The 25,041-nt window shown below is 34.8% G+C and overlaps 4 protein-coding genes across 4 annotated transcripts; all 4 read left to right on the top strand.

Moving 5' to 3' along the window:
* The first annotated feature begins 2,244 nt into the window (after window positions 1-2,244).
* LOC107648345 (uncharacterized) lies at window positions 2,245-5,888 on the top strand. The gene is made up of 4 exons (XM_016352239.3): window positions 2,245-4,528; window positions 4,622-4,933; window positions 5,019-5,124; window positions 5,208-5,888. Exons 1-4 carry the CDS (start codon window positions 3,087-3,089, stop codon window positions 5,886-5,888), a joined length of 2,541 nt encoding a protein of 846 aa, XP_016207725.3. The 5' UTR covers window positions 2,245-3,086.
* Window positions 5,889-7,094: 1,206 nt separating this feature from the next.
* On the top strand, window positions 7,095-8,566 carry LOC148555467 (uncharacterized). The gene is made up of 5 exons (XM_088490656.1): window positions 7,095-7,109; window positions 7,458-7,700; window positions 7,966-8,058; window positions 8,255-8,356; window positions 8,459-8,566. The coding sequence occupies exons 1-5, from the start codon at window positions 7,095-7,097 to the stop codon at window positions 8,564-8,566; spliced, it is 561 nt and encodes a 186-aa protein (XP_088346782.1).
* Window positions 8,567-15,410: 6,844 nt separating this feature from the next.
* LOC148555466 (uncharacterized) lies at window positions 15,411-17,114 on the top strand. The gene has a single exon (XM_088490655.1). It carries the CDS (start codon window positions 15,417-15,419, stop codon window positions 17,112-17,114), a length of 1,698 nt encoding a protein of 565 aa, XP_088346781.1. The 5' UTR covers window positions 15,411-15,416.
* Window positions 17,115-19,335: 2,221 nt separating this feature from the next.
* Window positions 19,336-22,198, top strand: LOC148555465 (uncharacterized). The gene is made up of 7 exons (XM_088490654.1): window positions 19,336-19,834; window positions 19,944-20,191; window positions 20,271-20,474; window positions 21,274-21,663; window positions 21,872-21,881; window positions 22,026-22,087; window positions 22,169-22,198. Exons 1-7 carry the CDS (start codon window positions 19,336-19,338, stop codon window positions 22,196-22,198), a joined length of 1,443 nt encoding a protein of 480 aa, XP_088346780.1.
* Window positions 22,199-25,041: the final 2,843 nt, after the last annotated feature.

Genomic DNA, 25,041 nt, shown 5'->3' with positions numbered 1-25,041 from the left:
AGCACAAAGAAGCATTATATCTATCCCCTTAATTATTCCATAACCAACCGATTTGATTATATATGGCTTGTAAACAGAAACAAATATTGTTGAGTAATAATAAAAGTTCATATTTTCATGCTATACTTCATTATTTTATTTTTTAGCAGAACATGTTATGAGTGAGGGTAAAGAAACGAAAAAGCCCAAAGTAATTTATAGTTCAGTTCTCTACTCTTTGGAAATGAATCCTTTTAATTTTTTTTTCAATTGTGTATGATTTTTCATTATACATTTTTTAAGTAAGATTAAGAAAAAATATAAATAGATATTAAATAATAAAATATTATACTTGACAAAATTGAGAGAATCCATTTTCTTTTTGTTTTATGTATCCTGTTACTGCTGTGATAGTTAGTTTATATTGAGTTAACGCCACTTTGGTTTTTATGTATATATGCATGAATTACTTTGTTCATTTATGTTTTTAATTATTCAAAATAACAAAATAGTTTTTCTTTCATTGAACAGAAAATATTGTATCCTTGTCTCTTTTTTTAATCAGTAAAAATGGGCATCCAATTTTGTAAATAAAAAGAAAAGAAGATAAAGTTAAATTCTTATTGATAAGTCCTGGAGAAACATAATTTAATTAACAATGTTACAGACTTACAGTACCTAGCTTCCTCCACCCCTTAAAAAATTACACAAAAAAAGGAAAACAGAGGAAAAGAAGGGACAGAAAAATCACTAAATTAGAACAAGATCTGTGTTTCTAGTCTAAGGAGGTAAGCATCATTATCTTTTAAGAAAAGAGTGAATAAGAATAACCATTCCATCATATTCACAAGGTGAAGTTGGCCGTGTGATATTTTTCCTTCTCATGTTCTTTTTTTTTTCCTGGTTGTATATACACCACTTTATGGCACCTCTCTAAAGGGAAGCACTTGATTTTGTATTTATTTATTTAATTTCTTGGTTACATACTTACATTAGACTGTGTTTGGCATTTTTAGTGATTTAACTTTTGTACTTGGTCCTTTAAAGGTCATGTAAAATCGCCAACCCAAGACTACTAGCATTTGGACACATGCTGTTTCTCATGAGTATAAACAAACAAGACTTTTCTTCAAGTGGGGTGTGAGCTTTCCATACCAAGTTTAATTGAAAGTCAGAAAGCAAAATAGAGGAACAAGGTTAGATTAAAAAGCTTACATGCTTTTCATTGTTGTCAATTCAAACTGCAAGTTCTAGTTCAGGTTAGTGAGTTTGGTTGTTATGCTATTACTACTGCCATGTGTTAAGACCTGAGAGCAAGAGAAAAAAAAAAGCTAAGGGAAAATACCAAGAAGCTCAGCTTCCTTTTCTAGTTGCAAATTCTTGGTGGTTTCCATTGCTTTACTTCTTCCTTTTGCAGCTTTCTTTCTTTAACGCGCTTTAATATATATATATTCTTGAGTTGCTTATAGTGGTTTGTATTACTTTATCTTGTGGCCACTGTCCACAAGGCATAGATTCTCTGTGTTTTGAGACTCTCTCCTAGCTGTGCGGTTTAGGAGAATGGATGATTGTGCTTTGCTCTGCTTAGATTTAATTTAATTTATTAGGTATATTTATTTATTATACTAAATAAAAAGTTAGGACTCTATATATAATGAATTATATTTTTATAAATGTTGTATTAATTAATTCTTATTGTTCAAATCCTTTAATAATATAATTTGATATTAATCCTAAATTATTAAAAATACAACATTCATATATTCTTAGTTGATTATACATACACACATGATGTATAGATATTGATTGTACATGATATATGGTACCTTAATTTAGTTATGTTATTATTTTGAGTTGAAAATTTTGGTGTATATATATATATATATATATATATATATATCATTCTAGTTGACCTCAGGCATGCTGATTATTTGAAATTTTGAATGTTTAATCTTGATAATTTTAATAAATCTGTTGGTGATAATTTTTCATGTGAAACAGGTTTTAGATCTTCTTCAACTCTTGCTGTTAGCTACTTTACTTTGAAAGCTTCAAGTTTTAATATTTGTTGGGAAAGAAAAAAGAAGGGAAATTATTATTTGAAAGAGGTAATTATAATTTCCTTATATTTTCTTTTAAATACTATTTAAGTAAGTTTTTAATATCTAATTTGCATATAAAAGAATAAATTTCTTGCCTTTAGAATATATATAGATTTTTAATGAATAGATTTTTTAAAATCCCTATTTGTAGTCCCTCTTAGTCATGTCAATCGATAAGTCATGGATTGAAAAACCACGAACCACGCATGAGTATAAAGATGGTTTAAACAAGTTTTTGGATTTTGCTTTTGAGCATCGATCTCTCGCGGGTCGTCAAATTAAATGCCCTTGTCCGGTGTGTGGTTTTGGCAAGTGGCAAATAAGAGAGAAAGTTTTTGAACATTTAATAGTCAAGCCATTTCCAAAAAACTACAAAGTTTGGTATTGGCATGGTGAAGAAGTAGTTGGAGTTGGGTCACAAGTTCATCAAACTAGTCATATTGTACAAGATGATTCGACATCTCAGCATCCAATGGTAACAATGCTCAATGACGCATTTGGAGTTGCTGGACCTGACTTGAATGAAGATGGCGATGGAGATGAAGACAACATAGAAGATGGAGATGGAGACAATGCAGAAAATGAAGAGCACAATGGAGAAAATGTAGAATTTTACAAGTTGTTAGAAGATGGCAATGAACAATTGTATGAAGGGTGCACAAAGTATTCAAAACTGTCTTTCTTAATTAGTCTGTATCACATAAAGTGCTTATATAGAATAAGCGACAAAGCCATGACCGAAATCCTCAAGTTATTAAAAGATGCTTTTGGAAATGCAAAGATTTCAAATACATTCTATGAGGCCAAGAAAACCATAAATAAACTAGGGCTTAATTATACCAAGATACCTGCTTGCCCTAATGACTGCATGTTATATTGGGGGAGGATGAAGATTTGCAAGAATGCAAAAGATGCAAGACATCTAAATGGAGCGATGCTAAAAAGAAGAAACCAGCAAAGATCTTACGATACTTTTCACTAAAACCGAGACTTCAACGATTATTCATGTGTTCTAAGACTGCTCAATCAATGCAATGGCATGCTTCGGCAGAAAAGAAAGATTCAAAGATGAGGCATCCGCGAGATTCTGAAGCTTGGAAAATATTTGATTTACTTCATGATGGGTTTGCCGAAGATCCTCGAAATGTACGTCTTGGTCTTGCAGCCGATGGATTCAACCCCTTTGGAGCTATGCGTACAAACTATAGCGTTTGGCCAGTGGTGCTTATTCCATACAATCGGCCTCCATGGGAGTGCATGAAGCCAACATCACTTATCTTGTCAATGATTATTCCTGGAGAGAAAATGCCGGGGAACAACATAGATGTATACTTACAACCTCTTATTAAAGAGTTAAAAGAGTTGTGGCATGATGGTGTTCAAACATTAGATAGGTTCAAAAATGAAATGTTTACATTGCGAGCAGCATTAATGTGGACAATTAGTGATTTTCCAGGCCTTGGTAACTTATCTGGGTGGAACGTACATAGTAAATATGCTTGTCCCACATGTAACTTCAACACTGATTCATATAGATTAAAGCATGGTGGAAAATGGTGTTTTTTGGGACATCGCCGTTTCTTAGAAAGGGGTCATAAGTTTAGGCTAAGTCGTGCAAAATTTAATGAAAAAGTTGAGTTGAGGGATTCTCCAGCAGCACTAACAGGGTCAGAAATATTGGAACAACTTGAAGGCATCAATGTTTCATTCGGGAAGGAACTACAGGCAAGTAAAGGTAAGAGGACTCGACGAAAAGTTGTTGAAGAAGAAGATGAATCGGGGATGTGGAGGAAGAAAAGCATATTTTTTGATCTTCCTTATTGGGAGTCTAACTTATTGCGCCACAATCTAGATGTTATGCATATTGAAAAGAATGTTTGCGACAATGTGTTATACACTTTGCTCAATGAGACTGGAAGGTCAAAGGATAATCTCAAAGCTCGTAAGGATCTTAAAGAAATGGGTATAAGAAAAGATTTATGGCCAGATGAAAATGGGAGATATCATCCATCTTTGTTCACAATGTCAAATTCCATGAAAGATATATTCTTGCGTACTATAAAGAATATTAGAGTACCAGATGGTCTCTCGAGTAATATTTCACGGTGTGTTGACCTGAAGCAAAGAAAGCTCTCTGGATTGAAGAGCCATGATTGCCACGTTCTTATGCAGCAACTATTACCCATTGCCATACGTAATGTGCTGCCAGATAAAGTTACTGCAGTGCTAATAGAGTTGTCTTCATTCTTTCAACAGTTGTGCTCTAAAAGCTTAAGTCTTACAGAACTTGAGAAGCTCCAACCTCGAATAATCCTTACCCTTTGTCATTTAGAAATGTTGTTCCCTCCTTCCTTCTTTACAATCATGGTTCATTTAACCTGTCATCTAGTTGATGAAGCAAAACTCGGAGGACCAGTACACTATAGGTGGATGTATCCTATTGAGAGGTAAATATCTCTTTTCAATCATTATTCATTTAACCTATCATTTAGTTATATCTTGCTTAGGTATTTAACCTGTCACTTAATTATACAAACTAGGTATTTAGGTCATTTGAAGTCCTATGTACGAAACAAAGCTAAATCAGAAGGTTCTATAGCTGAGGAATACGTGGCTGAAGAAGCTCTTACATTTTGCTCTCTATACTTAGAAGGGATTGAGACAAGATTTAATAGGCCACCACGTGTTGATGATCGTCCGGATGATAATTATAGTACACATGTGGATTCCCTTTTTCCACAAATGGGGAACTCAAAGGGAGCTTTCACAGTATTTGAGTTGTCACCTATGGAAAAAAAACAAGCACATCGATATGTGGTTTTAAATTGTCCATATGTCAAACCGTTCATTGAGTAAGTGCTTAAGGATTTTCGTACATATTTTTTATTTACTTGAAAATAGTCGTTTAGTTAAGAGTTAAACTTTCATATCTGACAGTGACTTCAAAGATTTTGTACGAAGACGATCTAAGGGTAGAAGGCCTTCAAATGTAGAGATAGAAAAAAGAGTCAATAAAGATTTTGTTACTTGGTTTCCTGCGCAGGTAAATAGAGAAGTGATATTTTTTGCTAATATTGAGCTAGTATTTGTGGATATAATAACTAATATATTGTTCTATCATAATAGCTTATGAACCCAGATATTATGAATACTGTGCATGAGGATTTGAGATACTTAGCAAGGGGTCCATCACGATATGCCAAGAGGTTTTCTACATTTAGTATTAATGGGTTCTCCTTTCGAACTACCAATCGAGACAATGGATTAAAGACCCAGAATAGTGGAGTTTTTTTAATGTCTTCAACTCCTTGTGTTGCTAGCGCTAGTGATGCTGATGTTAGGAATGCTGATTTGTCATATTATGGCAAACTAGAAGATATTATAGAACTAAACTACAATGGCCAATTTCGGGTTACTTTATTCAAATGTAAATGGGCTGACACCACTAGAGAACGGGGCTGTAGAAAGGATAATTGGGGTTTTACTTCTGTTAATTTTTCACAAGTAATACACAGTGGTGACCGAGAGGAGGATGATCCGTATATTGAAGCCTCACAAGCTCGAATGGTATATTTTGTCAATGATGAAGTGAATAAAGATTGGAGTGTTGTCGTGCATTTGAAGCCAAGAGATTCATATGATATGGGGGGAAATGAAGATGATGAAGCATGCGAGAATGAGCCATGGTTAGAGCAAAACTTAGATTTTTTATTTGAAAATGGTGATAATCTATCATTGTTAAGAGATGAGGTAGATGATGAACTACTAGATAATGACATTGGAGAAGACGAACACATGTCAGAATAGTTAGTATATTAAATTAATTCAGTTTCTTTCAGAATCACCGTGTATGAAACCAGGTCTTCAAATTGAGCTAAGCCAAAGATGGTAAAGTAGGTGAGTTTTATTAATAAGTGGTTTATTAATTATTTATTTTTCAAACTAGGTTTTCAAACCAGGTCTTCAAAGTGGTTTATTAATAATTTTTGTCTACATTTCTTCTTTTTCAATTTAACTTTTGTTTGTAAATTTTACATAAATATTTATTAATTATTTATTTCATCTATTATGCAGATATGCCAAAGCAAAAGAGGTACAAGAATCTGCTTAAAGCAGCAGCAGCTGCACATTCTTCACAAGACAAGTCAATAGCAGCTGCAAATTCTTCACAAGACAAGTCAATAGCAGCTACAAATTCATCCCGAGATAAGTCGGCAGCTTCAAATGCATCACAAGTCAAGTCCGCAGCATCTGCAAATTTCTCCCGAAACAAGTTGGCAGCAGCTGCAAATTTCTCTCGAGACAAGTCGGTAGCAGCTGCAAATTTCTCTCGAGACAAGTCGGCAGCAGCTGCAAATTCCTCCCAGGACAAGTCAGCAACTTCAAATTCCTCCCGGGACAAGTTGGCAGCTTCAAATTCCTCTCGAGACAAGTTGACAGCTACAAATTCCTCCCGAGATAAGTCGACAACAGTTGCAAGTTCCTCCCGAGACAAGTCGGCAGCTTCAAATTCTTCTGAGCCATCATCAGTTGCTCCAACTATATCTGAGCATCCATCCGAACCTAAACGTAAACGTGGGCGTGAATCTAAGCATTATTGGACTGTTGATGCCATAGGTATGTAATATTTTCTCTTTTTTAAATAAATTAGACAGCTCCTAATTGGGTTATATGGTCTTGTCTTATTTTCTCTTTTTTTAAAGGCCCAACCTAATATAACAAGAAGCCCCCAACACAACCGAAGAAAATATTGGATATTGGCCTATTGGGTTTCAATTTGTATATTGGTGGCTGAGGCTTATACGGATGGCAAATACATTTGATCCAACTTGTTTATATTATAGTATTTTCTTGTTTTAATAATGATATTTATCCTGCAGTGGATATTACTAATATTAGCCTATTTTCACCTTGATTTTGAATTCTGATGTATAATATATAGTATTATATATGTAGCTGTTACATTATACCCTCCACAAGAATCAATCTTTTATAATATATATCTATCATCATATGTTTTATTCTTTAGTCGCTCAATTACTCATTTATTTATATTTATTTATCTATTTTAGATGAATATGAAGATACTACACGCCTTCATTTATTAGTGAAAGATGTGCATAATTTGCTAGAAAGTTTGCGCATAGTTGTCAATTTTGATAGACAGCATGCAGCAGTAGGAGAAGCAGCCGGACTCCTTGCAGGAGTTTGTGGGCAATTGGCCACTGATTGTGTAGCATTTCCAATCAGTTTTGATAAGTGGTCAGACATTCCAGAGAGCTTTTTTGAAAATCAATGGAATATTTTTTTCCAAGTAAGAAGATTACTTAAACTCTAAAGCTTATTTCTTTGTCATTATTTAGTTTTATTTTTTAGTTAATATATATTCTTTGTTCCATATTAAAGGCTCGATTTTGCTTCAAAGTGTGTGATAGCTTGGCCAAACGATTTCTGCTCCAATCGCTTGGCAAAAAATGGAGGGAACATAGGATAAAGCTTTGGAGTGAGTTTTATGATCCGAGGTTGAGTAAAACCGAGATCATAAATAATACACCAGAAGATATTGCTCTTGATCAATGGGCTTTATTCGTAGAATATCGTTTGAAGCCTGAAACTCAGGTAAGTACTTACTTTCCTAGTTAAATGTTGTCCCACTAAAAAGCCTTATATAGTTTGCTGCTGTAAATAGGATATTAAATTCATATGGAATGTTGTGAAAGGCCTTTATATAGAGTTGGTAATAAAAAGCCTTTAGTTATAGTTTGCTACCTGCTCGTCTTTTATTTTATATAGAGTTGGTAATGAACCAGTGATATGTTGAATGCATGTTATATGTTGAATGCATGTTTGACTCTATTTAATTGTGTCCAAATTTATTTTGCAGAATCTTTGTAAGAGGAATCAAGAAATTCGGCAAAAACAAATAATTCCTCATACTTCAGGTGCTAAATCAATTGCAAGAAGAAGGGCTGAATTGGTAATCATTTATATGGTTTTGTTTGAATTGGATGAGAACTGCTATCTTCAGCTTATGTTTAGTTTGCTGCCATTATTTCTTAATTTTATGTTTAGTTTGGCTGAGAATTGTTGCTGTTAGTTACTTAATTTTATGTATACTTTTTATTGAATGATATATTTCTTGATTGAGTCTTTCTACTTTTCTTGAATTTTAGACGGAAGAGACGGGAAAAGAAGTTAGTAGGGTTCAAATGTGGGACATCACTCACAAGAAAATAGATGGAAGTTATGTTAATGAAAAGGCTAAAGAAATAGCGGTAAGACTAAAGTGCAATAAGTAACTTTTTGTATTTCTTTTTCTTTCTTTTTTATAAGATAATATTATGTTTGATTCTTTCTCTTTCTTTTTATATATGTAGGAGAAGATTGAAGCATATAGCAGTCAACAAGCAGTGGAATCAACCGTTAATTCTCCTCTTGATGCTCTTGGAGTAGTTCTTGGGAAAGAGCACCCTGGTCGTGTTTGAGGTTTAGGCATGGGAGCTGTTCCAACAATTGCTTTCAAGAACAACACTACAAGAATTAGTCAGATGAATTTAGGTTCTTCAAATGATGCTGGCACATCATCTACTTGTGGTCCAAATGTGTAAGAAGAGTTGGATACCGTTAAAGCGCAATTGCAAGCGCTAGTATCTTATATTGCTTCTAAGGAAGGAGGTAAAATTCCAGTGGAATTGGCTGGAATGTTTCCTACTCAACAAATTTCACAGGTACAAATACAATTTATCTTCTTAATACCTTATTCCATGTGTAATATTTGGACTCTTAAGGGAATCTGGGTCAATTTTAAAATTTGACTTTGAAAGCTAGCTTTAACTTTGTTAATTAAAAGCCTACCAACAAAGTGGAAAGATGGGCAGTATTATTCTCTTAATAAATTTTGTTGAGGCTTAAATATTTCTGTTAGTTTTTTTAGATGCCATGAGCCTAGGAATAAAGAAGTCAACAAATCATTTTTTACTTTTGAGAAGAAAAATATAATGTTAACTCCTGTTATTCCTTGTTCTCTCATAAAAGTCTAAAATTGCTACCCTTAGCTTCTTCTCTTTTTTCCATCTTCAACGTTGAATGATGGCATGAAAAGTCAGTATCTTGTGCAGTCTTTCTCCTTTGGACGACAACTAAATTTAGCAAGTAGGTCCTCTTTAATTTGGACCTCACCGGATATAGCAATTTATATCTTGATCCCATGCACCTTACTGCTTGATATAATATAATGTCTTACATGTCAATATCAAATTAACTTTTTAATTAAACTGCTATATTGCTTCTTAATTAAAAGCCTACCAACAAAAGACTAATACTGCTATATTGCTTCTTAATACCTTATTCCATGTGTAATATTCTTTCAGTTAGCCCCATATTTGTTAAGATTATTGTTGGGTGGAAAGAAATAAAAAACTGTGTTAGTGTATGTGAGTTTTCTTTTTTGATTGAATAATTTCATATTAATAGTTTCAGATTTAGTTTTATATCTTTTTTTATTGTGCTCATAATTATATTTTTGTTGTAGGGATTGGATCAAGAGAGTGGGATTCCATCACCAAGAGAGTTAGGAAGTAGGTCTTCTGGAGCGAGCAACAAAGAAGCATGATCTTGTATGATAAAGATTTTATGTATTAAGTATTATAGATATATGTTAAGACAAATTATTGAAAAATGTTATCTTTAATACTTTGTTTTTGGATTATGATTTTTTATTTTCGAAGACTATGTATGAATTAAAAATCTTGTTATGATGTTTGATTTAAGGTTATGCTTTTTGGTTATTATGAGATTCTAAAAATGTCACTTTAAATACGTAGTTTCAATCTCATTTTAAATGCTATTTTAAACAAAAAGGATGCCATTAAACCATGGTAAAAACGGCGTTTAGAAATGCCATTTTAAACGAAAAGGATGCCATCAAATACAGGTAAAAATGGCGGTTTAAAAATGCCATTTTTAACGAGAAGGATGCCATTAAACCCAGGTAAAAACGGCGGTTAGAAATGTCATTTTAAACGAGAATGATGCCATTAAACCCAGGTAAAAACGGCGGTTAGAAACGCCATTTTAAACGAGAAGGATGCCATTAAATCTTGGTAAAAACGGCGGTTCGTAACCGCCGTTTTAAACAAAAACAAAACCGCCATTTTATCTGGTTAAAATGGCGGTTAAAACCGCCCTTATTACCGTCAAAAAACCGCCGTATTATCCACTGGTTATTACGGCGGTTTTCTGAAAACCGCCATAATAACCAGAATGGCGCCCAAAATACCGGCGTTTCTTGGAAGCGCCGTTTTCGGTCATAATGGCAGTTATAACCGCCGTAATTCCCATAAAAAACCGCCATTTTAACCTTTTTTTTTTGTAGTGAATGGACAATTCTTGTCACAATTCAGGAGGATAATGAGGATAGGACTTCTAGTTCCCATTCCTTGCCAAGAGCTTTCTTAGCTATTAGTTTAATTCTTGCGATTTACTTTTCTTGTCCTTTATCCAAAACCCCAAAATATGCATTTCATAACCAATAACAAGAACACTTCCCTGCAATTCCTTTGAGAGACGACCCGAGATTTAAATACTTCGGTTATTTTTATTGGGGTTTGTTACTTGTGACAACCAATTTTTTGTATGAGAGGATAATTTGTTGGTTTAGAAACTATACTTGCAACAAGAATTTATTGTGAAATTCTAAACCATCAATTTTTCCTTCATCAAAATGGCGCCGTTGCCAGGGCATTGCAAATTTGCGCTTGTTATTGGTTATTGTATATATGTGAATATTGTGAATATGTTTGCCTTTTGTCTCTTTATTAGTTTTTGCTAGTTTTAGGATTTAGTTTTCTTTGTTTCTTATTTGATTTTGTTTGCATTTGCTCTTGCTACTATGAATTCATTCTCATCACTTTGCCTACGAGTGTGGTTACAATTATGTTGTAGGGAATAGAAGCTTCAATGAGGATATGCATCAAGGATGGAACAATCAAGTTTGGGAGGAGCCTCAAGTTTATGGACAACCCTCTTGGCAACAACCTCCTCCGATCTCTTATAGGTATAATTCCACTCCTAATGCATATCAATCCAATAGCTATGATGGACCCCCTTGTGGTTACCAACAAGCCCCACCATATGCTTATGATCCTAAACATAACCCTCAACCATACTCACAAGCCCCTCTTTACCAACCACCTTCCTATGACCCTCATCCACCATATGACTAATCACCCATACCCCATCCTTGTGACCATTATGTAAGAAAATCCATATCACTGCAAGAAAAATACCCATTCAGTCACACTTTTTTTAAGCTACATTTGAAAAGTGTAGCCTATTCTAGGAATAGGCTACGCTTTTCTCCATGTTTCCTTTTTGCAGGAGAATTGGAATCACATTTGTGGCATCACCTGAAAAGCGATGCCTTAGATATTATAAAGATCACTTATAAAGCGTAGCCTTAACTTAAGAGTTATGGGTTCACTTTTTACACCAAAGAAAACACTTTTAAAGTTTAGCCTATTTATCATATTTCAGGTGCATTTTAAAAGTGTTGCTTAATGTATTTCAAGTCAAATATGTCAACACTTAGTAAATTTTGTTCACATTTCACCAAATATACAAGCACGCGTACAGTAGACACTTAGGCAAATAATAGAAACAAAATAACATGGCCATAGACACTTAGGCAAATAAAAACAAAAATAACATGGCCATAGACACTTAGGCAAGTAAAAACAAAATAACATGGCCACTGAACTCACGATCCCTAGCTAGCTAATCACACTCCCTTCATCACCCCCAAATCAGAGAAGACCACTGACGGCGTCAACCCTCACGGCGTCACCGCTCACGGCGTCACCATCTCCACCACTCACTCATCTTCATCACTCACGTCTCACCACGCCGCCACTCGTCTTCATCACCGGTTCTCGTCGCTACGCGCTGACATCAGGAAGATCGACTGTGCGCTCGACTAAAAGCTTTTCTTTATTCGCTCACCGTCGTGAAGAAAGGTATGTATCACCTTCATTTGGTTTCTAAATCTGAGAGGGTAGGGTTCTGATTTTCGAGTTGCAATTTGGGGGTTTGGTACAAAATTCTTTGAATTCGTGAATTGATGAACATGCATGCTAATCTTGCGGCGCAGGAGAACTCAGAATTTACTGGTTTCATTCCGTTATTGCTGCGGCGCAGTAGAACTCGTGAATTTGGGATTGTTGCGGCGCAGGAGATCGAACTCGTGAATTTGGGATTGGGGTTTCATTCCGTTTACGCAGGTACTGTATAGTTCATAAGCCAACTTTCATTTCAATTCCTTGTTCATATACATTATCTTTCAGTATAACAGAGGAACAACTTCACATTGTTTTTACGATTTTAGTTCCTAAGTTCCTAACTGAATCTACATTATAATAATTCTTATAAGTCAGAATTTCAATTGGATCCCAATTTTTTTTAAGTATATAATATTTACTAATAAATGTAAACAAAATATTTATATTATTTGTTGTGTCATACCCTGTTGAACATGAAACGAATCTACCAGTGGATTTTGCCATTTTGATTATATCCGTTAGAAAAATTTTACTTTTGGTAAATGGTTTTTGATTGGTGAGCTGGTTCTGAATTTTGGATGATGTTGTAGTAACTATGAGTTTGGGTTGGGGAATTTTTTTTTGTTCTCTTCTTGCATACTTTTAATTTTTTTCCCCTTAAGTAGTCACACTACTATTAGTTGAGAAAATCATCCCTCCATCGAAGACCAACACTGGCATTCTCTTACCAGAGAAGACCACCAAGGTCTTAATTCATACCCATTTCTCCTTTACTTCTTTATCTCAATTATGTCTTTTATTTTTTGTCTCAAAATTTCTTAATGCAATTTCTTTTTGTTTCCACTTTCCGTTATGTGTAATTATTCTCAACAATCCCACTATGTTTTTTGTTTAGTTGATGCCCCTCGGGTACCGAACTTTTTCAGAGCATTGTTATTAATTATTATTATTCGATCCATGGTTATCTACACAAATGTGTTGAAACTTTTGCTTTTTTTCCCGTAATTTGCCATTGGAAATGTATTCCTCCTATTATTTTATTTTATTTTTTTATTGCACTTGTATTTATGTTTCTCTTATCACAACTTAATTGTTAGAGGGAGAAAAGTTAATGTTAGATTGATATGATAGGCTAAAGAAAAATACCAAACATTTTTGCACCCCAATTTGATGAAGAACGAATGATTGTAGGATCAATTTGTGGTCAAATGCTATAAATTAGTAGTAATCCATGAAAGAGTTCCCAAACTGTGAAATACACTTGTGAAAGTTGATTATATGTCTTAATTCTGGGTTTGATTCTCATAATTGTCTTTCGCTTGTTGCTTATCGTTCTCTACTCTTATAGAATTCTGCTCCACATTGATGAAACAAAAATGTTTTCCTAGTTCAAAAGTTTCCTGTGCAATCAGTGTTAGTGTTTCGTATTTTTAACACACAATTTCTTAGTATATTTTGTGTTGATTGCTTCTTGATCGAAGTACATTTCATGACTTGGCGATTGTCATTGAGGGAAAAATTGCTTCCCTGGTTCAAATTTTTTTTGTGTAATCAGTATTAGTGTTATGTTCTTAACACGGGTTTTCTTATTATTAAATACGTCCAATTTGTGTGGAACTCTTGCTTGATTGAAGTGCATTTGATGACTTGGTGACTTGCTTTAGGTGAACTCTGGAAAAGTTATCGCTGTTGGCCCCGGTCTTCGTGGAAAGGACGGGAACCTAAACCTTTTGGTTCAGTTATTATTGTCTATTATGAATGGATTTTGAGTGAAAAGCTTTGTTGTATATGATGATTGATGAAGAAGCTTCCCTTTCCATCCACAATTACTTGTTCTATTAGGAATACACAAGCTCAATTACATTCCAGCACTTCCTTTTTATTTTTCCCTCTGATTTCTCCAATTCAAATCAATTTGCACTTTTTAAAACTTGAATAATTAAAATCCTGTGTGTAGAGCAGTGTCAAAATTCGGAAATAGATTTTATATATAATAGATTTTGATAATAATTCATATCACTCACTGTCTCACTCTGCCCACCTCCATCTATTTTCATAACATTACTTTTATTTTTTAAAGTTAGAACTTCCAAGGTTATATTATATCACAGGCTCTGCTCCACAACAACTTCAAATCCGTGACTTATTGAGATTTATGATAATATTTTTATTCTTAATTATAAGTCGTTTAATAGTCAAACTGGTCCATGTGAAAAGATTTACGTTGTTCAATTCTGCATACTCCACATATAAAATAGTAATACTCCATTATATGTAGGACTGGCCAAAAATACATTGTTTTTAAAATAAAAAGGGCCTTAAGACAATAGTGAAATACATTTTCATTATTATTTTGCTGCTTGAAAAGGGATAATTGGAAAGGTATAAAAAAATTAAGGACCTGAATTACCAGATTCTTTTTCAGATTCTTTTCACTATTCTTTTCCAGATTCTTTTCACTATTTTCTAAATGTATTTCATTGTCTGCTGCTGCATGGATGACCCATGTGGTTTGCATGAATGGCTGCCAAGTTCATGGCTTACCAGTTACCAGGATAATATTTTGATTAGCTCATGACTTACCATTAAATCGTCTCACTTCTACTGACCTGAATTGAGTTCTGAGAAGCAAGATTACTTCCTTTTATTTTTAGTTACTCAGTTACTCATGCTTTGGATTTGAATTTTGGGCTGTTATCAGATTGCTTTTATTTTCCAAATAAGTTACCGACCTGAATTGAGTTTTTTTATTTTTTTTCCCTTACATTTTAATTATATCTGTTTAGAATTTATGAAAATAAATCAAGAGTAAATAATATCATAGTCTAATCTCTTAGTATTTTACTTGGTAACAAACAGATTGAAGTTTTTGGTTAAAGCTCCCAAGTGGATTTTGTCAAAACATTGATCGTGTCATGGCAAGGTACAATGCATATTTTTTTTACTTTATTATTATGCTATTAATTCATGTGTAGCTCCACTTTGATTGCTTTATTAGTTATGAAGTTGCAATTTAACTTATTATTTATGTACTATAAATTCTTTGTTTTCCTTAATTTGTTTTGCTTCAGCGAGTTTCTAGTAAAATGTTTAGAGAATTACTTCTAAAGATTAGGAACTATTTCCTAACCTAACTACAAGGCTATGAAGTCCGTTTCATAGCCCATGCCCCTTATATTTCATAACACCCTTCCTCCTCTACTCTTGTTATCTTCACTTTGCGACCCCTTATAAATTTTTCTCCAAAAAAATTTAATAATTATCGATTAGGTTTTGTGATATGCCGAAGGATTGGATAGATCTATCGAGGTATAGCGAAGAGTATATCAATGGTGTTATTAGTTTCTTAGAGTCTGCATACTCTGAGGGAGAACCGGACGGACAACAAATTCAATGTCCTTGTAAGAGGTGTTGTAACATTGAGTGGTATAGAAGAGATGTGGTATTTGACCATTTAGTAGCCGACGGATTTGTTAAGGGATATAGAACATTGATTAATCACGGGGAATGGACAATCCCGATGGTGGTTGATGATAACACGGATGATGAAGGTGCACGCGATGACATCGAAGGAATGCTTAATGATGCATTTGGAGATCATGCTGAGGGTGTTACTGTAGGTCCAAATGAAGAGGCTAAAAAGTTTTATAATTTAATAGATGGGGCAAGTCAAGAGTTATACCCGGGCTGCAAGAAATTTTCTACATTATCTTTTACCATCCGCCTGTACTTGTTAAAGTGTTTGCACGGTTGGAGCAATGCCTCCTTCACTTCCCTTCTTGAGCTATTGAAAGAGGCAATGCCTGAAATTAACATAACTCCATCTTTCCATAAGACGAAGGCTATGATAAGAGATTTAGGTCTGGATTATAAAAAAATTGATGCTTGTCCTAATGATTGCCTCCTGTATAGGAAAGAACTAAAGGATGAAACACAATGTCGTGTATGTGGAACATCTCGATATACTGAAAATTCTAGTGATAATAGCGAGAACCAACCTCACAAGAAAGGTCGTCCTATTCCTGCAAAGACTCTGAGATACTTTCCTATAATTCCAAGACTTCAGCGATTATTTATGTGCTCAAAAACGGCAGCTAGTCTGAGGTGGCATGATGAGGAGCGCGTTAAAGATGGGACGTTAAAGCATCCTACTGATGGACTGGCATGGAAGAACTTTGATGAAATAAATGAAGATTTTGCAAAAGAATCATGCAATATTAGACTAGGCTTGTCAAGTGATGGGTTCAACCCATTTCGTAGCATGAATATTTCATGGAGCACGTGGCCCGTAATGTTGATGGTATACAACTTGCCTCCGTGGATGTGCATGAAACCTGAATATTGTATGCTTTCTTTGCTTATTCCTGGGCCACAATCACCTGGCAAAGATATTGACGTGTATCTACAACCATTGATGGAAGACTTGAAGTTGTTGTGGGAAATAGGGGTGGAAACTTATGATGCATCAAAGAATGAGACCTTTCAAATGCGGGCAGCTCTTTTGTGGACAATTAATGATTTTCCTGCGTATGCTATGTTGTCTGGGTGGAGTACAAAGGGAAAATTGGCTTGCCCTTGTTGCAACAAAAATACCTCTTCTCTACAACTAAAACATAGTCGGAAGACAGTTTATATGGACCATCGTGTCTTTTTACCCATGGATCATCCATGGAGAACCAATACAAGGTCTTTTAATGGGAAGCAAGAATTAAGACCCCCTCCACCTGTTATAGAAGGAACGGATATTTTTGAGATGCTACAAAATGTTGAGAATGTTTTCGGGAAGAAGCAAAGTACATCAAATAGTTTCCCATGGAATTGGAAAAAAAGATCAATTTTCTTTGAATTGCCTTACTGGCACAAGAACCTGCTGCGTCACAACTTAGATGTCATGCACATAGAGAAGAACATACTTGACAGTATTATTGGAACTCTTTTGGATATCCCAGGCAAGACAAAGGATCATCTGAATGCTTGATATGACTTAAAAGATTTGGGGATCTGGAAAAATCTTCAACCAAAGGAGGTGAATAATGGCAAGAGAACAAAGTTGGCAAAGGCATGCTTTTCTATGACTGCTGCAGAGAAGTCAATTTTTTGTGGTGTTTTGAAGACAACAAAGCTACCTGATGGTAGTGCTTCGAATATATCACGGTGTGTACATCTAGCAGAAAAAAAAATTTCTGGGTATAAGACCCACGATGCTCATTTTTTGCTACACTACTTACTACCAATACCGATTAAAAGTATTCTTCCTGATCACGTGGCCATTCCATTGATTCGACTAAGTTCCTTTTTTCGTCGCATATGCAAAAAGTTAATCACACTGGAAGAGATAGATCGACTGGAGTTAGAGATTGTGGAAACATTATGCCACCTTGAGAGGATCTTTCCCCCTAGTTTTTTTGACATAATGGTTCATCTTCCTATTCATTTAGCAAACGAGGTGAGATTGGGTGGTCCGGTGCAGTTTCGTTGGATGTATCCTCTAGAAAGGAACATGTGTACATTAAAGTCGTATGTACGCAACAAAAGTCGCCCCGAAGGTTCTATTGCAGAGGCATATCTGGCTGAAGAGTGCTTAACTTTCTGCTCAAGATACTTGCATGGAGGTGTGCGAACAAGACTTAATAAGCGACCTCAGAATGATGATGATCCTAATGACGACGAAGTTTTGCCTTCAAAGTTGTTTTCTAACAAAGGTCGTTCGTTAGGCATGGGAAATGGAGAACCAATTAATCTCGATGACATATCAAGTGCTCAAGCCCATGTATATGTATTATACAATTGTGAAGAAGTCGCAGATTATGTTAGGTAACTTAATATAACTTATGTTTATTCACTAAATCAAGTGCATTTAGATTTTTTCCGATCAAACATAACTATTATTAACTACAGAGAGCATGAGGATGAGGTTAACAATCAACGGGGAACAAAATGGAGAAAAGCAAAAGTTCACAGTAGAACCTTCTCGCAGTGGTTTGAAACTCGAGCGAGGGATCCATATGTGCTTGTTTGGCTAAAAGAATTATCTCGAGGTCCAAGCTCTGTTGCAAGAAGATTTTCTGGTTATATAATTAATGGATATAGGTTTCACACTGTGGAGCGTGAGGCAAGGAGAAAAACACAAAATAGTGGTGTCACATTAACTGCTTTAACTTCAAGCTTTGCAAGTGCTAAAGATAAAAGTCCAATTCAAGACACTGTAGCTTATTATGGCAGGTTATTTGAGATAGTAGAGTTAGATTATTTTGGGCGTTTTAAGGTTGTATTGTTTCGGTGTGAGTGGTATGATGCTGGGAGAGACAAGTATGGTCTTACATTTGTTCACTTCAATAAGAAATGCTACCAGAATGAACCTTTCATACTAGCATCTCAAGCACATCAGTGTTTTTATGTGCAAGATCCATATGAACATAACAAACATTATGTTATGGAAACTATCCCAAGAGACTTATTTAAAACAAATGACAAATCTGAGTCTGAGGCCAGTCAAACCTTCTATAGTGAACAACACGAGCATATAACAAGTCCTGCCATACCAGCTGATGATGGTGAACTTATTCTGGAGAGGAATGATCTACGACCTACAGTTATTGAAACGGTTCCCCAAGTGACTTCTGCCCAAGAATATGAGGCAGATTTCATTGGAGATTCCGATTCTGATGGGTCAGCCTAAGCAATTTGTTGCTTAATATGTACATATGTATAACTAAGTTTTCTTCACCTTTTTATTTGTAAGTCATATTTTTGTTTTAATTTCTCATTTTGTTAGTGTTTCTTATAGGATATGTCACTTTATTGCTTATATTAACTCGAGTTAACTAATTTATTTGTGTAGGAATAAAGAATTTATTGATCTTAAAGCAACATCAAGTAAGAATTTGCTTTGACAATTTGAAGCCAAGAGACAAAGGATTGTAAATGAACGCAAGCAATATGTGATGCAAGGTGCAGCACGTAACGACAAGGAGGAAACTATGCCAATGTTGGATGTAGTCGAAAGTCAAAAAGAGTTGAGTGCAACCAAAGGAGTGAAGAAGTGTACGTCAAAGAAGCTGGATTTTACTCATTTACAAAGCACACTCAGCACAATCAACAAAAGGATGAATTTCATGCCTGAAACCCTGGAAGTACAGCCAAGCATTCTTGCGCAACAACCAAAAAATAAAAAAAGAAAGAATCACTTGACTGTGGCTATGGCTGAGAAAAAGAAGCATGAAGTACAACATGAACCGTTAACACAAGGCTTGAACAATTCTAAGCTTACAAAGGTGGGTGCAGATGAACTTAAAAGGAAGCTCGATGCAATTCGTAATATGAATAATAGCATGCCAACAACTGTAAGCCAAGATCGGAGTTGTGCAAATTCTACTCAGCCCACAATCAACCAAAGGCAGCAGCAGATTATTCAAGTCACACATGGTAGAACTCAAAAAAGGCAACATGACACTACTTTGCTGAGTTCAAACACTACCCCACAAGCTGAAGATTTAATGTCGGAGCAAGATGGATCAAGAAAGGAAAAGAGCAAGCCAAGGGTAAGGGCTACAACTATTGATGAATTTTTAAAAGAAAATGGGATAGATGTAGAAATTGACGGACTAAGCTCTGAACTAAGTGATGATGTGGGAGATAGCTTTCCACTTGATGAAAATTATTATTCACATGTGATGGAGGACATTGATGATGATGGAGGTAATTTATTTCTATCATTTTTTATATTTTTTTTGTAAATCATAATGCTTAATTTTTCAATTGGCATCACTAATTGCTCCCTAATTTTCCCCCTACTGCATGAAACTAGGAGAGCCAAAGAAGAAGAAAACCCGGGGAAAAACAACTTGCAAAGAGATTTATGCAAGAACTATGGAACAGCGGGAAGAAGTTATTTTTGATATTGGACAGCCAGTAGGACCAACCGATCAAAGTGTGTCTAATTTAACTAGTTTCGTAGGAACAATTGGGAGAAATAAAAGATTTGTGAGTCTTTTGTACAATAGCTGGCATGCTGTAACTCCTAAAGCTAAGAAATTCATGTGGAACTATGTTAATGTAAGACTCTTCTATTATTATTAAATGTCGATTATTTTAAATATAGGAAGGTGCGTATAACACTGTTGATATCATGCAGACCAAGTTTATCCTCCCAGACAGTGGAGAAAAGTGGGTGATCCAAGCAATTCGGGATGCTTGGAAGCGGTTCAAGGGAAAGATTAAGCAGAAGCACTTTGTTCCCTTTGATACCATCGAAGATATGGTGAAAAATCGACCGACACAAGTTCCAGAAAGTCAATTCATAAAATTGATCTATTATTGGAGTCATCCTACAATCCAGGTAAAATAGTTGGTACTTTAATTGCAAATATATTATTGTTTGTTAAGACATAAGCAAAATAATGAAATTTCAATTGATAATGTTGGAATCTGTCCTCTTTCATGCTGTACAAACACATATCCATTCTGATGTAGGTTCTTGAACTGAATTGAATTTTTTTAGGATATATTGCTGCCAGTTCCATTCTGAACTTCTGAATTTCTGTATTTACAATTCTATTTTTGGCTACTTTATTTGCTGTAATTTTAAGTTGCTGCAATTCTATTTTCTATAGTTCTGTTTTGTGCAATTTTGTTTTCTGCAATTCTATTCTGTGCAATTATACCTGCTACTATTCTGGTTGCTGTAATTTTGTTTGCCGAAGCAAAATTTAATTATATTGTTCTCTGTTTCTATATGCTAACCTTTTATTCAATTATAGTCAATAAGTGAAAAAAATAAGAAACATAAAGAACAGCAAAAGTTTCCACATCGCATGGGGCCAATCAATTTTGGAAGAGTACGAGTGGCTCTGGTATACTTATTTCATATTTGTGATGGGATTTGTTTAGTTAATTTTAGTTATGTTGTTATAGACTTACTTATTTAAGGCTTTATTTTATAGCGTGCGACAAAGGAAACAAATGAGGAACCAAAAAGGTTTGAAATGTTCCTTGCTACTCGAACAAGTCGGAAAAGGAAGGAAGTTGATCAGGAAACATAAGATGCAATTGTATGAGAATTCATAGAATTACTAATGATTATAAATCAAATTTAGGATACGGTAACTAATTCTATGTCAAATGTTTCTTTTAATTAGGATGAATTCCAAAACCGGCAAGCTGCTGGTGAAACAGATGAGGAAGCTTTTGAGTCTTTATTTGGAAAAGAACAACCAGGTCGGGTTAGGTGCTATGGAAGATCTATTACACGACGTGACTTAAAAAAGCATGCAGAAATTTCAGAACTCAAGCAACAACACCAGGAGGAAGTCACATCTTTGAAGGCTGAACTTGGAGACATGAAGGCCAAACAGCAGCACCAAGAGGCTGACCTTCATGGATTGCGAAACATGATTAAGTTACTAGTTCAGCGATCTGAACCTGGAATGAGGCTGGAAGAAATTGAAGCTTTGTTACAAGATGCCCAACACTCTCCAATTGATGCAAATAGCGCTCATGGATCAACACATATTCCAAACATAAATATGGTATGACCAGTTTTTTCTTATTCTCTAATATTTGTTTATATATTGTTAATTGTTAATTAGGATTTTGAGTTTAAAATTTTTATTTGTTAGAACTTAGGAGGATGCCATATCTTTTTAATTTGAACTGAAATTGAAGAAGATGGAAGCTGTGATTTGGTTTTTTTGGTTTTGTTTTTTCATTATGTAATTTTAATATTATTGTTATCAGGGTGAAAGCTGTAATTTTTCTGATTTTTCTGGTTTTGGTTTTCTGATTTTTCTGATTTTAGTTCCCATTTAGTATGAAGTTGTGTTAGTCCGTTTTTTAGTTGTCCTTTATGGTGATTTATAGTATCCCCCTGAATGTGATTGTTATTTTAAAGCAAAAGACTTTGGTGATATGAAAAGTAGAGTAGTTTCAATTATCCTATGCCTCTCGGATATTGTATGTGTTATTAATCTGTTAATTACTTTTTTCTTCTTGTACTTTTTCAAATTATAATTATTTTTCTATATAATTATGCAGGATAATTCTGAAGATGTGAATGAAGATTGAGATGCTTATCATGATGGTTTATTGACAAAGGTGGAAATTGAAAGATGTATGGTTGATGATGATGTCTTTTATTAGAAGCTAAGATACATTTATATGATATAATATTTTGATTTTTCCTAGTTTATTAGTAGTAAACTCTAAGTGCATTATATGAGTATACTTATTCTAATTTGAGATGTATGAATGCTCAAAATTATGATCATTCCAATATTTTTGGTTCATTGTATACTTATATTTTGTTTCAGTATAATTTTTATTGTTTAAAGATTATTGTATGGTATTATTATATATGTATACATTTTTATTTTATAATAATTAACTAATTTAATTAACAATACAGGATTATATATATAATTATATTCTCAAATATTAGAGTTTAGATAAAAAATTGTTAGAAATTTCTGTTTATATATATATAAACAGAAATTTTAAAAAAAAAATGAGGGACAAAAGGCTACACTTATATAGAGTAGCTATAGGTATACTATTTGCTACATTTATAAAGTGATGCAGTAGCTCTGAAAAGTGTAGCCTATTCTTTAGAATTATGGTAACCATTAGTGCTGAAAAGCGTAGCCTTAGATCCTGAACAGCATCACTTAAAAAACGTACCCTATTCTCAAAGGCGAGAAGCGTAGCCTTTGCTACAGAAAAGCGTAGCCTTTGAGAATGGGCAACACTAGTATAGGCATCGCCTACAAAAGTGTCTCCGAAGTCTAAAAAGCGTAGCCTTTTCCTAAGGCATCATTTTTTTTTGTTTTGGCTACACTTTTCAAGTGTACTTGAATGGGTGTTTTTCTTGTAGTGATAGAGCCACCACAATTCCAACATCAATACTCCCAAGAACCATATATTTCATATACACCACCTCCATATTTCCACCAAGAAGAACCACCTTTCTATTATGAACCTTTCCTCCAAAATGATGAACCTTCCTATCCACCCCAATCTCCAATGGATGATTATCTCACTTTGCTACGTCAAGGGCAAGAAGAAATGCAAAGCGAGGTACTAGGATTCACGGCTGCCTTGGACAAGGTGGTAAATCGATTAGCCTCCCAATGCTTGAGCACTCAAGGAACTCCCATAGCCACATGTGGAGAATTAATTGAAGAGCATAGTATGAAGGAGAGATTAGAAACTCCGGTGGAGAATAAGGAGTGGGATTTTGTATTGGAACAACTGGAGGAAGCTATGATTGTTGAAGAAAGGGAAGAAGTGGTTGAAGACTTGGGAGATGCAGAACCTCCATGCGAATTTAAAGTCATAGAAAACCCCTCCGAGAAGATTGAATTTGATGTTAAGGAGGAGAGTGCACAACCTCCAAAATAATTATTGAATGAAGACTTGGAAGGAATGAAGCAAGAATTGAGTTCCCTTGGTGATGAAGATCATGCATCAAACCGTCTTGGTGATGAATCCTTTGAACTTGTAGAACCTTCTCCCGGTGAGATAGAAAGTAATATAGAGGTAGACTTCTCTCATCCTCCCAAGTATGATTTGAGTGATGGAGAAGAGAAAGATGAAATTGATGAACAAAGGATTGAATTTGAAGAAGTTTGTAAGGAGATGGAAGTAACCAAGGAAGAACACAAGGGAGTGGAGCTTGTAAGGCCGTTGGAAGTATTTCTCCCCAAGCCATCACCATCCATTCTTTCATTCAAGTGGGTAAATCTCTCATCTCTAAGCTTTATGATTCCACTTGAATATGGTTTGCTTGAGACGGATGGCCAACTTAGAGCTCTTTGTGGCTTTAAGTGCAAAAGGGAGTTGGTTAGTGGTTGATATTGTAAATCAAAGTCCATGATGGTCACATGTTCAAGGCTTAATAGAAAGGGTTGGTGTAGAACTAGATTGCTTGGGTCTAGGATGATGTTTGGTTGCTTGATTGAGAATTCATCTTGCTCACCACCCGGGTGGATTAATGATAATCAACTTGAAGACGGGTGTAGAAACAAGATACGGGATCCGGGAGTACATGTGGATCACTTTTGGGAACCCTTAGCTTGTGAAGAACTCCATCAAATCTTGGAGATATTAATTTTAAAGAATTGAGCTTATTGGAAGTCCAAGCATTGGTGGATGTTCAAGGATGGTTTCAAGCACAAGCCACCTTGACGAGGAGCTCCCCATAAGTCCAACTTAAGGAAAATAAATAAAAGTGCTAGGTGGGAGACACCCCACCATGGTAAAATCTTTTCATTTTTTCTTTTGTAAATATTGGTAATTAGTTTAATTTCATGTTTTGATTAGTTAGTTGAGTATAGATGGTAGTATAGTGTGTTAAATAAGGTTTTATGGTATTTTGGTAGCTATTTGGAGGTTTGGAATGCTTGGTTTGGTGCAAGAACTTGAAAAATTTTGAAAAAACAAAGCACCAATCTACGCGTACGCATGCCCCACGCGTACACGTGACCCAAGTTTTTTCGACCATTGATGGGTGGAAATCAAATTCCACACCAAAACTCACTGGCAAGTGTATCGGGTCGCATCAAGTAGTAATTACTCACATGAGTAAGGTCGATCCCACAGAGATTGATGGATTGAGCAATTTTAGTTAGGTGACGAATTTAGTTAAGTAAATAATTGATGATTTGGGAGAAGTTTGAATTACAGAAGCTAAATTGCAGGAAATTAAAGGGAGAGGGGAAATTGACAGAAAAATAAAGTGCAGAAGAGTAAATTGCATGAAACTTAAAGTGTAAGAAAGAAAAAGAGCTGAAACTTAAAATGCAAGTAATGTAAATGACTGAAACTTAGATTGCAAGAAATGTAAATGGCAGAAGCTTAAAGTGCAAGAAATCTAAATTACTGAATCTAAATTGCTGAGGAATGTAAATTGC

Source organism: Arachis ipaensis, chromosome B6, assembly GCF_059453495.1.
Source record: "Arachis ipaensis isolate K30076 ecotype BB chromosome B6, ASM5945349v1, whole genome shotgun sequence".
Classification (NCBI taxonomy): domain Eukaryota; kingdom Viridiplantae; phylum Streptophyta; class Magnoliopsida; order Fabales; family Fabaceae; genus Arachis; species Arachis ipaensis.
Note: the sequence above shows the minus strand (reverse complement) of the source record. Positions and strands in the feature narration are given on the sequence as shown.